Here is a 14856-nt window from a genome sequence, read left to right on the forward strand (position 1 = left end):
CCCTATATCTTTTCCCCCCAACTATTAGGATTATATGTTACCCAAAAATTCACTTTTTTTTTTTGGTGGGGAAGAGGTTTTTGTTATAGGGCACATGTGCTCGCCAGAAAGACAGAGACAGAGAGACAGAAAGCAAGAAATCACAGACCCCCAGGGGGGATGGCCACGCCGCAATCCCTTCTCCTCCATTCTCCTCTCAGGATCTTGGGCACGCACGCACACGCACCCGGCGTGAGTTTAAGCCACCGGGTCTGGGACTCAAACCATGGTCAACTACATGGGAGTCCAGCGACATAGTCATTATGCTAACTGCTGGTTCCCCAAGAATTCACTTTTTAATGGCTATTTAGTATTTCCTAGATGTCAAGCACTTTTCTAAAAGACTTTCATGAATTATTTCATTTATTCAAATGCCAAGATATTTTAAATAATTCTGTTACTTAAAAGATTTTTTACTCATCCAGATTATATTAACAGAATGGAAAACTGAGTAATAAAATATAAAGGGGCCAGTTCTGTGGCCTAGTGGATAAGCCAGCCAGATCCCACATGGCCAAATGTGCAGTTTGTGTCCCAAACCTAGCAGCTTGAGAAACACACCAAGCACATGTGTATGTATGCCCAAAATCCTGACAAGAGAGAAAAACAGAGAAGGAATTATGGCATGACCACTCCCCATGAGAAATGCTTTTTCCTCTCTCTCTCTCTCTCTCTCTCTCTCTATCTCTCTGGTGAACACCAGCACCCTCTAAGAAAAGAGAAAAAGAAAATAGAAAAAAATTCTAAGAAAGGACTACAGAAATATTTTATTTTCCCTGCATTTCAACACTGAACTAGTATGGAGGTACTAGGTAAAGAGAAAAACTACATATGTTTGTTATAAAATTATTCATACTATAACAAAACAATATGTATTGAGTTGGACTAAACCAATTTCTCAAACAAGGATAGCTTTGCCTCTTAGGACATCTGGCAATGTCTGAAGACATTCATGTCTTTTAAAAGTAGGTGGGTAAAGTTAGTGGCATCTAGTGGATAGAGGCCAGTGGTGCTGATAAGCATTCTACAACACACAGGACCTTCTCCCCCAACATAGAAAAAAATGACCCTGCCAAGAATGCAATAGTGCTGAGATTAAGAAACTCTGACCTAAACCAATGGCCTCAACAACAATTACGTATCTCACATAAATGTACCAAGTTAAATGACAAGTATGGTCCTCTGATGATGGATTTTGGTTCAGAGAGGAGCCCAACTGCCTTGCTCTTTTCTGAAAATGAATGAGTTAACAGTTTGAGATTCCTATAACTTCATGGAAGTGGTCAGCTTAGTTAGTTCCATGTCATTTCTGCTCAGGCACCTTCCTATCGTTTCTGAGTACTGATGGCATTCATACCTATAGCGCATATTTTAAACTTGATAAAATATATTTTCTTATTCTCTAATTATTCCAGGAGTGCATATATTCTATATTAAATTAGATACTCTTGACATTGGCGTAGTCTACTATGGTCTATGCCATAGAATTTTAGGAAGATAATAGATGCTTTAAAAAACAACTAATGAATTAAATGGGAAGGCATTAAAGATAAATTACAACAAATAACATAGATGCTTCTTCACAAGTTTTTGATCAGTAAATATTTAACTAAATACCTTTTTTCTTGTTAATAATACTTGGGCTCTGAAAGCAATTGACCTAATCACTTCTACATTGGTGTACCTTAAACCTGCAGCATCAGCAACACCTGGGAACTTATTTGAAGTGAAAATTTTCATGCCCAACCCAGATCTAAAAGTCAGAAAATCTGATGTTGAAAACCAGTAACCAATGTTTTAATTTCTGACACATGTGAAAGTTTAAGAAACAGTGCTTTACCATTTCCAATGTTTGCAGTTGCACATAATCAACCCACTATTCAAACACTTACCAATCAAATTCTTAGTGAATGACTTATATTGGGTACATTAAAGGTTCCTGTACAATCTCCTAATATTGGGTATCTTTTAATGATATTTTGTAGAGAAAGGATTATTCAACTGATTAATCTGCAACTGGATGATGAACACTTTTTTTTCTTTTTTTTAGTTTTGCTATAGGGCATGTGCACTCTCAGAGACAGAGACAGAGAGAGAGAGGTAAATAACTCCCCTCCAGGAAGTATGGCCATGCTGTAATCCCTTCTTCTCCATTCTACTCTTAGGATTTTGAGCATACGTGCACACAATCCCAACATGTTTTTCAAGTTACTGGGTCTGGAACTGGAACCATGTGGGATCTAGCTGTACCACCTCCTGGCCTCAACACCTAATTTTGTGGATAAAGTTTTTTGAAACACAATCATGGTTTTTTTTTTTTTATTTACATATTGTCTATGGCTGCAAATAGTTTCAGTGGAGACCATCTGACCTTCTTTGGAAACAATTTGCTGACTCTTCAATTAGATCACTAAATCTGGCTAAGTCTCTAACTGCACCTCATATGAGCCCTGGTGGCACTCTATAGCAGCAACAGCAATAATTATCACACTAACAATAGCAGTAATAACAGCTAAACTTATGTACTACTAGGGAAGAAACTATTATAAGCACTTTCTAGATATGACTCATTTTAATGCTCATATCCTATGAAATAGGTACTATTGTTATCCCATGAAAAGTGATGGAGCACAGAGAGTTTACATAACTTGCCTAAGGACACAGAGCTGGTAAATAGCTGAATCAGGATTTGTCCTCATGGATAAATGGAGACAAAATACCCCTTGGCTACAAAATATTCCTTTTATTTACTATACTATACTTGGACCTTTCCCCCCACATGACTAGGGCATAGATATCTACCTGGGTGTTAGATGGTGATATGGTGTGAAATTCTGTAAGACTGAACCACATGGGAAGATTCCAAGTTTGTTTCTGGAGATCTTAAGCATGCTGGGTATTAATGTGCCCATGATCTGGGGCTGGCTGAAGTTGGGGGTGATCACAATGTTAAGATCCTCTTGGGAGTGTAGTTTTTCTGTCTCACTGATAAAAGAAATAAATATGCTTTATTTTCTTAAAAAAAAAAAAAAGAGGTGCTTGAAAATTACAGATTCAATAGCAACGTTTTTCAAGTCTTCCCCTGCCTCATAGTCCCCTATCCCCTGACTTTTGATCCCAGAAGCCCTCTGGAGTTCACCTTTTAGGAATTTTTCTTTTTTTTAATTTACCAAGGGTAACATGCACTCATCACACACAGAGAGAGAGAGAAAGAAAGCACTCTCCCATAGGAAACGGTCATGTCACAATCTCTTCTCCTCCTTTTCTCCCTCCTTTCAGGATTTTGAGCAAACATGCATGTGTGCACAGCATGTTTTTCAAGGTGTGGAATCTAGACCTCAAACTGCACAGTCTGTCATGTAGGATCCAGCCACCTTAAGGCCCAAGGCCTTTTCTTCTTATAAGCTCTCAAGGAATGATTATCCGAATTTAAAAAAAAAAAAAGAATGAACATTTATAACACTGGTTCTCAATACTTCTTTTTAAGTCATGGATACCTATAAAAATCTAATGAAACTAAAGACTCCTCTTGTAAATTCACATATATATAACATTTTGTATATAAATTCCAAGGACTGAGGCTAGCAGGTGGCATAGTGGTTAAGGTGCTGGACTCCAACGTGGCCACATAGTCGACGATGGTTCGAATATAGGACTTGGTGGCTTGAAACTCACACTGGTCATGTGTGCATGCGTGCCCAAAATCCTGAGAGGAGAATAGAGAAGAAGGGCCTGCAGTGCAGTCATCCTCCCTGGGAGGTGATTTCTCACTTTCTTTCTCTGTCTCTCCAGTGAGTACATGCACCTTATAACAAAAATCTCAAATATGGGACCAGCAGTTAGCGTAATGGCTATGCTGCTGGACTCCCACGTAGTCGACCGCGGTTCACGTCCTGGACCCGGTGGCTTAAAACTCACACTGGGTGCGTGTGCGTGCGTGCCCAACATCCCAAGAGGAGAATGGAGGAGAACGGATTGTGGCGTGGCCATCCCCCCTGTGGGGTGATTTCTCGCTTTCTGTCTCTCTGTCTCTGTCTGTCTGACGAGTGCACGTGCCCTATAGCGAAAACCTCTCAAAAAAAAAAAAATCTCAAATAAATAAATAAATAAATTCCAAGGACCTATGGGTACTAGATAAACAGTATATCTTATTGAAAGTTTCTTCAGCTACAGTGCTCAAAACAACAGTGTATTGTATTGTGATTCAATAATTTGGCTTCACACGCACACAAACATATGCACACACTTGGATCAGTCAAGTCTACTCATCAGACATAGGATCAGTTTATGTACCTACATTTACATATATCAAGTGGGTCTATGACACTTTGGGAGGAACCAATGGGGTTAGAGACCTCAAAAGGATGAATGCTAACTGATCTTTAAGGGTATAAAATATAACCCCACTGGTCATTACTGCTTATCAAATGCAAAAATTTTAATTAAAGGGGTGGGGAGAAAATCATTTTGCTCATGGTCTGTTTTCCTTTTACATTTATTAAGCAAAATGTGGGATGTTGAAAGAATTTCTTTATTTATCTAATCTATTTCTTATTGGGCACAGAATTGAAACATCTTTCTAGAACACTATTAAGAATGGTGGCACCCACATAACAATTTTTAGAATACTATAAAGAATCTGCTGGCACCCACAAAACACTTTAATTTTTCCAACAGTATATACAAACTCTTCAAATTTTCCAACAGTATATACATCTTTGGCCACTGTTAAGACTTCTCCTAATTTCTAATAATATTGATCCAGGTTAATAAATATCTCTTAGGTTCCTGAAAGTTTCCTGAAGAATAAAAGAAATGGCTATCATAGAATAAAATAAGCAGAATATTTTGCTCTGGAAAATGTTTTCTACTATGATTTCTCCAAACAGAATTGTAAAACATTTAGTAAAATGCATTGACCTTCTGATCTTGGTTATTTGGACTGAAGAAGGGAGTTATAAAAAGCAGAGGAAAAGACAAAACTTTAAAATGCCTTATAGTCTATACAACAAAACAAATTTCCAGCCCAGACACAGTGGTACACAGGTAGCAACACCACTTGGGATGCTAGAAATCATGTGGGAGGCCCAGGTTCAGTTCCTGGGGTGACCTGAACATACCATTACAGGTACACACCTGTAATCTTAGCTAGTGGGGAAAGTGGAGCAGGAGGATCATCACTTTTTAAAAGCTCTAAGTTAGAGATCTGCTTATGTTCCACAATTTCCTAAGGTAGATTTCTCATCTATTCAATTTTTCACATGCAATGACCAGGAAAGTGTCATCTGAGTTCAAAAAGTTGGTAGAAAGTGTTTAGTGGTGGTAATTTATATCATTTATACACATGGGTGCACACACATGAGGGGACTTCAAAAAGTTTTTGAAAAAATGGAATTACAGTCCAAGTTTATTTTGGTGCAAAATTTTTTAAATCTTGGTATATTTCTTTTCATAATACACACTTCTGTGAACTTTTTGAAGGCTTCATGTATAAGTAAATTATATATATACATATATATTATATATTGTGATATATAATTTATATCACAAGCTAAAAATGAAACATACTCATCCTTTATCTTTTAATAATCTTGTCCCATGAAAGCAAAATATGCAATCAAATCTAGGCCAACAAGGAATGAAAAACTGAATTACCTATTCAACTAACAAATAAATACCATTTTTTAACAAAATCAAGTAACTATCTATGAGCAGTCTAGGTCTACTTACAAAAAAATGTGAGTTTGTTTGCTCCTATGAAACTGCTCTGTTTCACAGGTTATAAAAACATGACAGATATATGAAACCTATTCTGCACTAGAAAGCAGATCAAAAGGCTACTATGTTACCAACCGCACAGATAACAGAAATAAATTGGTCAGTGAAGGCTTAAAAGGATCTTCTGTTTGAAAGCTGGATTGTGAGAGTTTAATAACCTATATACTGCATACATATCCTGTTCAGAGTGCCAGAAAAAATATTAACCAACTAATATATAAGTAAGGGAGATTTTAAGACTTTCTAGACTAGAAAAATGCATAGGTTTCAATGACTTTTCTTCCAATATGTTCCAATTTATAATCTTGACATATTAATGGGTATTAGGTACCACAATAAATAAGTTTCATTTTCTTTCAAAAAAAAAAAGTCTATCTATTTAAATTGATAAAAGCCTGAAAGGGTGTTTATTCATGAAAGTTATCTCTAGTAGTTAAAATGTTATACTGCTTATGCAGAATTCATTTAGAATGCAAGGATATGACTTACAAATGTCTTTGAATCCTTCACATAAATATGCATGCATGCCATTTATAACAGTAGCCTTGATGAGAACACACTGTAACTGGCTGTGAGAAATGCTTAAGAGGCTTATATTAAAACAGAGTATAGAATGGTGGTGAGAAATCACAGAACAGGTGACACCTTATTCTGATAACCTGGTGATAAAAAGTGTAGGCTATGATGTATAGATGGTAGTAGTGTTACTACATTAGGATATAAACAACAATATTTACATGAAATTATAAAGCATTATGCAGGGAATCCAATATAAAAGTAAAAGTTAATATCCCTAGGATAAGTAAATGTATATTTATTATAATTCACATAGACTCACGTATATAAAATGGAGGAAGAATTCAGTTAACTTAATTACCAAAGAACCACCCAAGAGTTTAACATATTGCTTCAAACACAACAAAAAAGTATCTTTTTTGCTTTAACTATATGTACATTTAACTACATCATTCCTTGAAAGTATATTTCAAATCAAGGAGGCTAACGTATAACTTCTATAACATTTAATCAGAGATATTTACACAATAATGAGTTTGGCTTTGTAGAGGATAAAAAGATATGAAAAGCTGATAAAATCTCAGCCTCAGAAAGGTTACAAACATCTTTTGGGGAAATAAGGGATTCAACACATAAGGTTCTCATTCTGAAATTTTTTTTTTTTGAGAGGTTTTTGCTATAGGGTGCTTGTGCTCACCAGAAAGACAGAGAGAGACAGAGAGACAGAAAGCAAGAAATTGGGGGGATGGCCACGCTGCAATCCCTTCTCCTCCGAGGGCACACACACACACACACACACACATGCGCCGGGCGTGAGTTTAAGCAACTGGGTCCGGGACTCAAACAGTGGTCAACTACATGGGAGTCCAGCGACATAGCCATTATGCTAACTGCTGGTCCCTCATTCTGAAATTTTATATCAGTATAGAACAAACTTTTAAATGTCTTTTCTCATACAAATAAACAAAAATAAAATACATATTTATAAAATATATAAATTGGAAAAAATATATAGAGATTTAGTGGGAAAAGAGGAATAAGGTTAAATAAGTCCATTTTCATAAAGTATTATTAATAGTAAGGAAGCCAATGAGCTTTGGGATACTTTCTAGTGCTCTGTCTGTTCTGTCTCCATTCCTTACCCTAAGCACTGCAGGAATGAACAGGAAGTAGCAATGTGAGAGGAAACAGCATGGCACCTTTGAACCAGGAAATGATACAGGAAGAAGGAAAGAATGAGAACCAACTATGAAAACCACAGAATTATTCCCTTAGTGTCAACTGATAGGAGGACCTGGTCCTGGGGAACATAATACTCCCTATTCATCCCTATTTTGAATAATAACTGGAGTAGGAAGAGCTTGCCTGGAAATATACAGACCTATTATATTTGAAAATAAATTAATCCCAAATAATATTCTAACTTCCATTCATAAAATCAAATAAATATTAAGAAAATATAAATTGGAGAATACCTACTATCAGTGGTATATTAGACTGGAATACCGTCAAGGAAGCTCCTCTTATTACCAAATGCTAGATTTTACATAAAACATAATTTTTATTGTGCTGATGAGACTAAAGGAGGAGAAATGTCCATGAGAAACAGATCATCACCAACATACCCACATATATACAATACAAACCCTGAGATGAAAGCAAAACTTTAAAAAATAAATACTGTATTCAAAAACAAAAATAAAACAAGTCTTATGCCATATCATCAAATGAGAACTTATACCTTGAGATCTATTATTAAGTGAAGACCCTTTGAAGGGAACTAAGATGGTCTTAAGTCTGTACTGTCTTATGGATCAAGAAAAGACAAATAATCCTTGAAGGAAAGAAACTTTAATTTGGGTTTCCATATTTTAAAAAATCAATGAAATATAAACTCTTAAATGTAAGCATTACACACAAAAATCATTAAGATAAATTAGTAGAAACAACAAATGACAACATTAGACCATTATGAACTTTAATAGAATTATTAGAAAGAGAATGATAATATCGCAAGTGATTTCCAATGTTCGTGGAAAAATTAAAGTATTTTGATGAAAAAGAATTTTTAAATCTATGCATAGTTTTTTAAATGTAATATGCATTTTCCATGACCTTTTTGAAGACCCCCCATATAAAAAATGATTAATGAAATAGAAGGAATACTTTTTTAAAGAATTATTTTATTGATCCTTATTTTATTTATTTTAATTTGATCAGAAAGGGACAGAGTGAGAAAGAGGGAGAGAGAAAGAGAAAGAGAAAGTCAGAAAGCAAGCCGCTAGGTTTGGGACCCAGATCACAGTCGGCCATATGGGAGCCTAGCGCTCTTAACCAGTATGCCACCTGCCAGCACCTAGAAGGAATCTTAAAAAAGTGAATAAGCAAAAGAAAATATCAGAAATGTTAAGGAAGATAGAAGAAGTGGAACCTCTGAAAATGGAAGAAAAATAATTGAAACTCTGAAATGAATCAGTTAAACTGCAGATTAGTCACATGTGAAGAGAACTAATAAACTAGAATATCAAACTTTAAATAAAGTATCCAGAATACAGCCAAAAAGACAAGAAGATGGAAAACATAAAAGAGAAAGTGAGAGATATGAAAGAGAATTCTAAGTTCTAAAACATATCTAGTAGTGGTCCCAAAAAGGTGAGAAGAGGGGTGAGCAAGTGTGGTGATTTGGGCACTGGACTCCCATGTGGCTGACCACAGTTCAAGTGCCAAATCTGGAGGCTTGCTTTCTCACTTTCTCTCTGTCTCTCTGTCTCTCTCTCTCCTTTTTTCTCTCTCTCTCTCAAGTCCACGTGCCTTCCAGCAAATTAAAATGATAATAAATAAAATTACATAAATAAATTTTTTTTTTTTTTTTTTGCTGTAGGGCACGTGCACTCACCAGAAGAACATAGAAAAAAAAAAAAGGAGAAAGCAAGAAATCCCTCCTCCGGGGGGATGGCCACACAGCAATCCCTTCTACTCCATTCTCCTCTCAGGATCTTGGGCACACACGGACACATGCCCAGTGTGAGTTAAAGCCACCAGGTCTGGGACTCAAACTGCAGTCGACTATGTGGGAGTCCGCTGACAGTAGCCATTATGCTATCTGCTGGTCCCAATAAATAACTTAAAAAAAAAAAAGGTGAGAAGAAAGAAAATAGAGGTAAAAGAATACTCCTGAAGGTTTTATCTGATAGTTCTCTAAAATGGTAAATAACATTAATTCACAGATAGAGTAAATACAATGTATTTGCCTAAAATATATGGAACTGTGGGTAGAAAATCTGACAGTAGCCATTATGCTATCTGCTGGTCCCAATAAATAACTTAAAAAAAAAAAAGGTGAGAAGAAAGAAAATAGAGGTAAAAGAATACTCCTGAAGGTTTTATCTGATAGTTCTCTAAAATGGTAAATAACATTAATTCACAGATAGAGTAAATACAATGTATTTGCCTAAAATATATGGAACTGTGGGTAGAAAATGGCTGAATATTGTTAATGTCATATGGCATGATCTATACTCAGCTAAATAAACAGAAAGACAACAAGTCCTAAGATTCACTGTAGTAAAAATGGAGACTAAAGAGACCAGCAGGTGGCATGGTGGTTTAGGGTATTTGACTTCCACATGACCAATCAGGTTCGAGTCCCAGTCCTGGTGGCTTGCTTTCTCACTTTCTCTCTCTCTCTTGTATCTCTTTCTCACTCGCTCGCTGTGTCCCTCTCTGATCAAATTAAAATAAATAAATTTAAGTAAAACAAATCTAAAAAAAAAGGTAGACTAGAGATAAACTATCCTAAAGAGTCTGAAAGAACCATCAGTGATAAAGAGATGACAAATCAGTCAAATTTCAACAGCAAGAACCAAACACAAATTAAACTGGAATAAAATCTTAAAGTACTAAAGAAAAGACGTGTCAATTTAGAATTGTTTACCTAGTAATCCTTCACTCAAGACAAACAGGCAAATTTTTAAAAAAACTTTATTTCAGACACATACAAACAAGAAAACATTTCCTGCCAGTAGATTTAAACTAGAAGAACTTTTAAAATTACAGCTGCCCCTCAATATCTCCAGGGGGTTGGCTCCAGGAGCTCCCCACAGATGCCAAAATCCACAGATGCTCAAGTCTCCTTATTTAAAATAGTACAGTATTTGCCCATAACCTATGCAAATACTCCCTTTAAATTATCTCTAGATTACTTAAAATACCTAACACAATGAAAATGTTATGTAACTAGTTGCTACACTCCATTGTTTAAGAAATAATAACAAGGGGACCAGCAGTTAGCGTAATGGCTATGTCACTGGACTCCCATGTAGTTGACCGTGGTTCGCGTCCCAGACCCAGGGGCTTAAAACTCACGCCGGGCGCATGTCTGTGCATGCCCAAGATTCCGAGAGGAGAATGGAGGAGAAGGGATTGCCGCGTGGCCATCCACCCTGAGGGGTGATTTCTTGCTTTCTATCTCTCTGTCTCTCTCTGTCAGTCTGGCGAGTGCATGTGCCCTATAGCAAAAACCACTCAAAAAAAAAGAAAGAAAGAAAAACAAGAAAAATTTGTAGTCTATATATCTTCAGTATAGACTCAACCATTGTTGGCTTAACTACACAGTACAGGTCAGCAACAACATTTTTTCAGTCTATAGCTGGTTGAATCCACAGACAAGAATCTGAGCGTTGACTGTATACACTACAGAAAGAAGAGACCCCAGTAATCATTCTGCTCAGTTAAAAACAGAGATTGTCAGGTAAGATTAAAGACATATAATATGTTATTCAGAACCCTGAGTATATATTCAGAAAACTTAAAAATTCAAAGGATGGAGAAAGATGTAACAGGCAAATACTAAAAGTTGGAAATGATATTTGAATATAAGGTCAAGAAGACTTTAAGAAAATAAAGTATTAGGACTAAAAGTTGGAAATGCCATTTGAATATAAGGTAAAGAAGACTTTAAGAAAATAAAGTATTAGGAATGAAAAAAGTCAGAAAATGATATAAAATATTAAATTCATTGAGAAGCTTAAACAACTAAAATTTCTATGACATTAATAAATTACCTGAAATAAATACAAAACAAAAACTGATTACATAATGGGGTGAGACTGGCAAATTCAACATTATAATGACAGATTTCAAAACACATTTCAAGGGACCAGGTGTTGGCATAATGGCTGTGTCACTGGACTCCCATGTAGTACACTGCAGTTTGAGTCCTGGACCCGGTGGCTTAAACTCACGCCGGGTGTGTGTGCATGCATGTCGAAGATCCCAAGAAGAAAATGTAGAAGAAGGGATTGCAGCATGGCCATCCTCCCTGGGGGGTGATTTCTCACTTTCTGTTTCTCTGTCTTTCTGGCGAATGCATGTGCCTTATAGCAAAAAAACAAAAACAAAAACAAAAACAAAAAAAACAAAAACAAAAACAAAAAAACCTCTCCCAAAAAAAAGCACATTTCACTGTTATTGATAAAGATAAAAAAAAAAAAAAAAAACTCAGAAATATTTTAAAATTGGGACCAGCAGTTAGCGTAATGGCTATGTCATTGGAATTCCATTTAATTGACCGCATTCAAGTCCTGGACCCGGTAGCTTAAAACTCAGGCCGGGCATGTGTGCGTGCGTGCCCAAGATCCCGAGAGGAAAATGGAAGAGAAGGGATTGCGGCATGGCCATCCCCCCTGGGGGAAGATTTCTTGGATTTCTTGCTTTCTCTCTCTCTCTCTCTCTCTCTCTCTCTCTGTGTGTGTGTGTGTGTGTGTGTGTGTGTGTGTGTGTGAACTTGTGAGTATTTGGGTAGCTAAACCAGATACAGACTTCCATGAACAAAAAAAGAAAAAAAAACATTTTTTAATTAAAACGTGTAAACTGACTTATTGTTTCCTGACACCAATAATTAGAAAACCCTGTACCAAACAACTATATAAACATATTCTCAAGAATACATGGAAAAATTATAAAAATTGATATGTTAGATCATAAAATGAAAAGCAACAAAGTTCAAAGTATTAGTACCATAGGAGCATATTTATAGCCATAACATAATTAAATTTGTTAGTAAGAATAGAAGACTCAACCAAATTAGTTATTTTAAAATACCTCATAATAATTCTTAGGTCAATGAAAAAAATCATACTGAAAAACACTTGGAACTCAAAGATAATGAAAATAATATGTTAGAAATGTGCAATAAGCAAAACAGTAGTTAGAGAGAACTTTATAATCACTGCATATATTAGAAGAAAAAAAGATGAATTCTTAAGTCAAGTCATTGAATTTCAGCCTAAGAACTAAGCAAAAGGCAGGGGAGAAGTGAGATGAGCTGAATAACACCCAAAGGAAACAAAATAAAAGAGACAATGAAGAGCAGTTTGAGTCCTAGTACACAAAGCTATAGTAGAGAAGTTCAAAGAGTCCAAAGATGATTCTTAGAAAACGTAATAGAGAGCTTGTAAAAAGTGCCCAAGTTTACACAGCAAAGGACCAGAAGAACCAGAATTTAAATCCAAGTAGCCTGTCTCCTTAGTCCAGGTTATTAACTACTAAGCTATGTTACCTCCTCCACAAAGCTAGGTATAAAAGAAAACATAGTTGACTATATTAATATATTAATATAGGGAACCAGCAGTTAGTGTAATTGCTATGTCGCTGGACTTCCACGTAGTCTACTGTGGTTCAAGTCCTGGACACAGTGGCTAACTCACGCCGGGCGCATGTGCGTGCATGCCCAAGATCCCAAGAGGAGAATGGAGGAGAAGGGATTGCAGCGTGACCACCCCCCCAGGGGGTGATTTCTCGCTTTCTGTCTCTATGTCTCTCTCTATCTGGCAAGCGCATGCGCCCTATAGCAAAAAATCTCTCCCCCCCCAAAAAAATACATATATAAATATATATTTGACTATATTAATCCTAATTATCTCCATGTATCACAGATATCATAAAGCAAAACACATAAAAATACATACAACAGAGAAAAGATCTGTATCTGGAATATATTCAAAACTACAAATCAGTAAGAAGACAATAAATGGGCAAAAGACACAAGTGTTCCCCAGAAGAGAAAACAAAAATGGTCAAGAACCATATAAGTGGCTCAATATATGTAAGTAATCAGAGAAATACAAAATGAAACTATAATAGAATGCAATGATAATTTATGAGTACTTGACTGGCAAAATTTTTAAAATGTTGGCAAACAGTATATGGAAATTCTTATATGTTGTAATTGGTACAACACTCTGGAGAAACAATTGGGCACTACGTTATAAAGTGTTAAAACATTTATGTAATTCCATGACCCAGGAATTCTATTCCTATATATGTAGCCTAGAGAAACTCTTGAATATGTACAAGGGTCTTAAAGGAGTTCATACAAAATGCACATTAGGACATGGATCCTGAACTTCAGCTGTGAACTAGTGATTTCAGAGACTTAAAATGAAGATTTTCTGTTGAGACTTCTTCCTTTATTTCTAGAAAGGCACAAGCCCAGGCCCACCTCCACATGGATCCTGAACTTCAGCTGTGACCTAGTTCTTTCAGAGACTTAAAATGAAGATTTTCTGCTGAGACTTCTTCCTTACTTATTTCTGCCTCTGCTCACTAAGTGCCTAGACAGGTACAAGTGAACAGAATCTATACATCTGAATACAGTTAGGGTCAGAATATTCCTCTATTCCCACTGATTCTGATGCACAAAGAGTGAGAATGGAATGGAAGAGAGATTGCAGTTCACCTCCTCCTGCACGCCTCTGAACACTCAGACTGAACTTCAAAAATTAGAAGAAATGCACCATCCATCTGATGACTAGAAATCACCGCAGGATCACAAGAAATATGGAAAAACAAGAAAACACCTCTCCTCCAAGGAAAAATAAGTCCTCTTCATCCTCAGGTAGTATGATGAAATTCATGGAAATGTCTGATAAAGAATTTAGAATTTTCATGGTGATAAAGTTCACAGAGATTGAAGAGAAGAGAGTCAATGAACTGCCAAAGAGGCAGAGGAAAGAAGCAGACAAACTTCAGGAGGTGAGGAAATTCTTGCAAGATCTAAAAGAGGAATTACACTCTTTAAAAAAGAATCAAATGGACTTGTTAGAGAAGAAGACTATAACACAAGAAGTCAAAACCTCCCTTGAAATTATTCAAAGCAAACTAGATCACACTGAAAAGCGAATCTCAGTTGCAGAAGACAGAATTACTGGCATAGGAAAATCCACCACGAAGACTGAGAAAATTGTCCAAAAACATGAGAATACTATACAAGAAATACTAGATACCATCAAATGTCCATACATACAGATAATTGATATCCCAGAAGGCAAAGAGACTCATAAGGGCACTGAGAGTCTATTCCATGAAATCCTACAAGAAAACTTTCCAAAGCTAGAGAGGCACTCAAAGATCAAGTCCCAAGAAATACAAAGGACCCCAAATAGAATCAACCCAAGAAGATCTTCTCCAAGTCATATTATAGCCAGATTGACCAAAACCACAGACAAAGACAAGATACTAAGA

At 36.2% G+C, this 14856-nt stretch overlaps 1 protein-coding gene across 2 annotated transcripts in view; it reads right to left on the reverse strand.

The window, feature by feature from the left end:
* CHM (CHM Rab escort protein) overlaps positions 1–14856 on the reverse strand; it is a 225283-nt gene that overhangs the window by 98073 nt on the left and 112354 nt on the right. Inside the window, exon 9 of one of the 2 annotated variants that reach the window (XM_006167012.3) lies at positions 2687–3024. The exons of the other annotated variant lie outside the window; for it this stretch is intronic. Coding sequence (XP_006167074.1) covers positions 2838–3024 — 187 coding nt within the window. The 3' untranslated portion in view covers positions 2687–2837. Of the gene's footprint in view, positions 1–2686; positions 3025–14856 lie in introns of those variants that run through there. 2 annotated transcript variants of the gene reach the window in all.

This window comes from Tupaia chinensis, unplaced genomic scaffold (assembly GCF_000334495.1).
Source record: "Tupaia chinensis unplaced genomic scaffold, TupChi_1.0 Scaffold144426_1, whole genome shotgun sequence".
Classification (NCBI taxonomy): domain Eukaryota; kingdom Metazoa; phylum Chordata; class Mammalia; order Scandentia; family Tupaiidae; genus Tupaia; species Tupaia belangeri.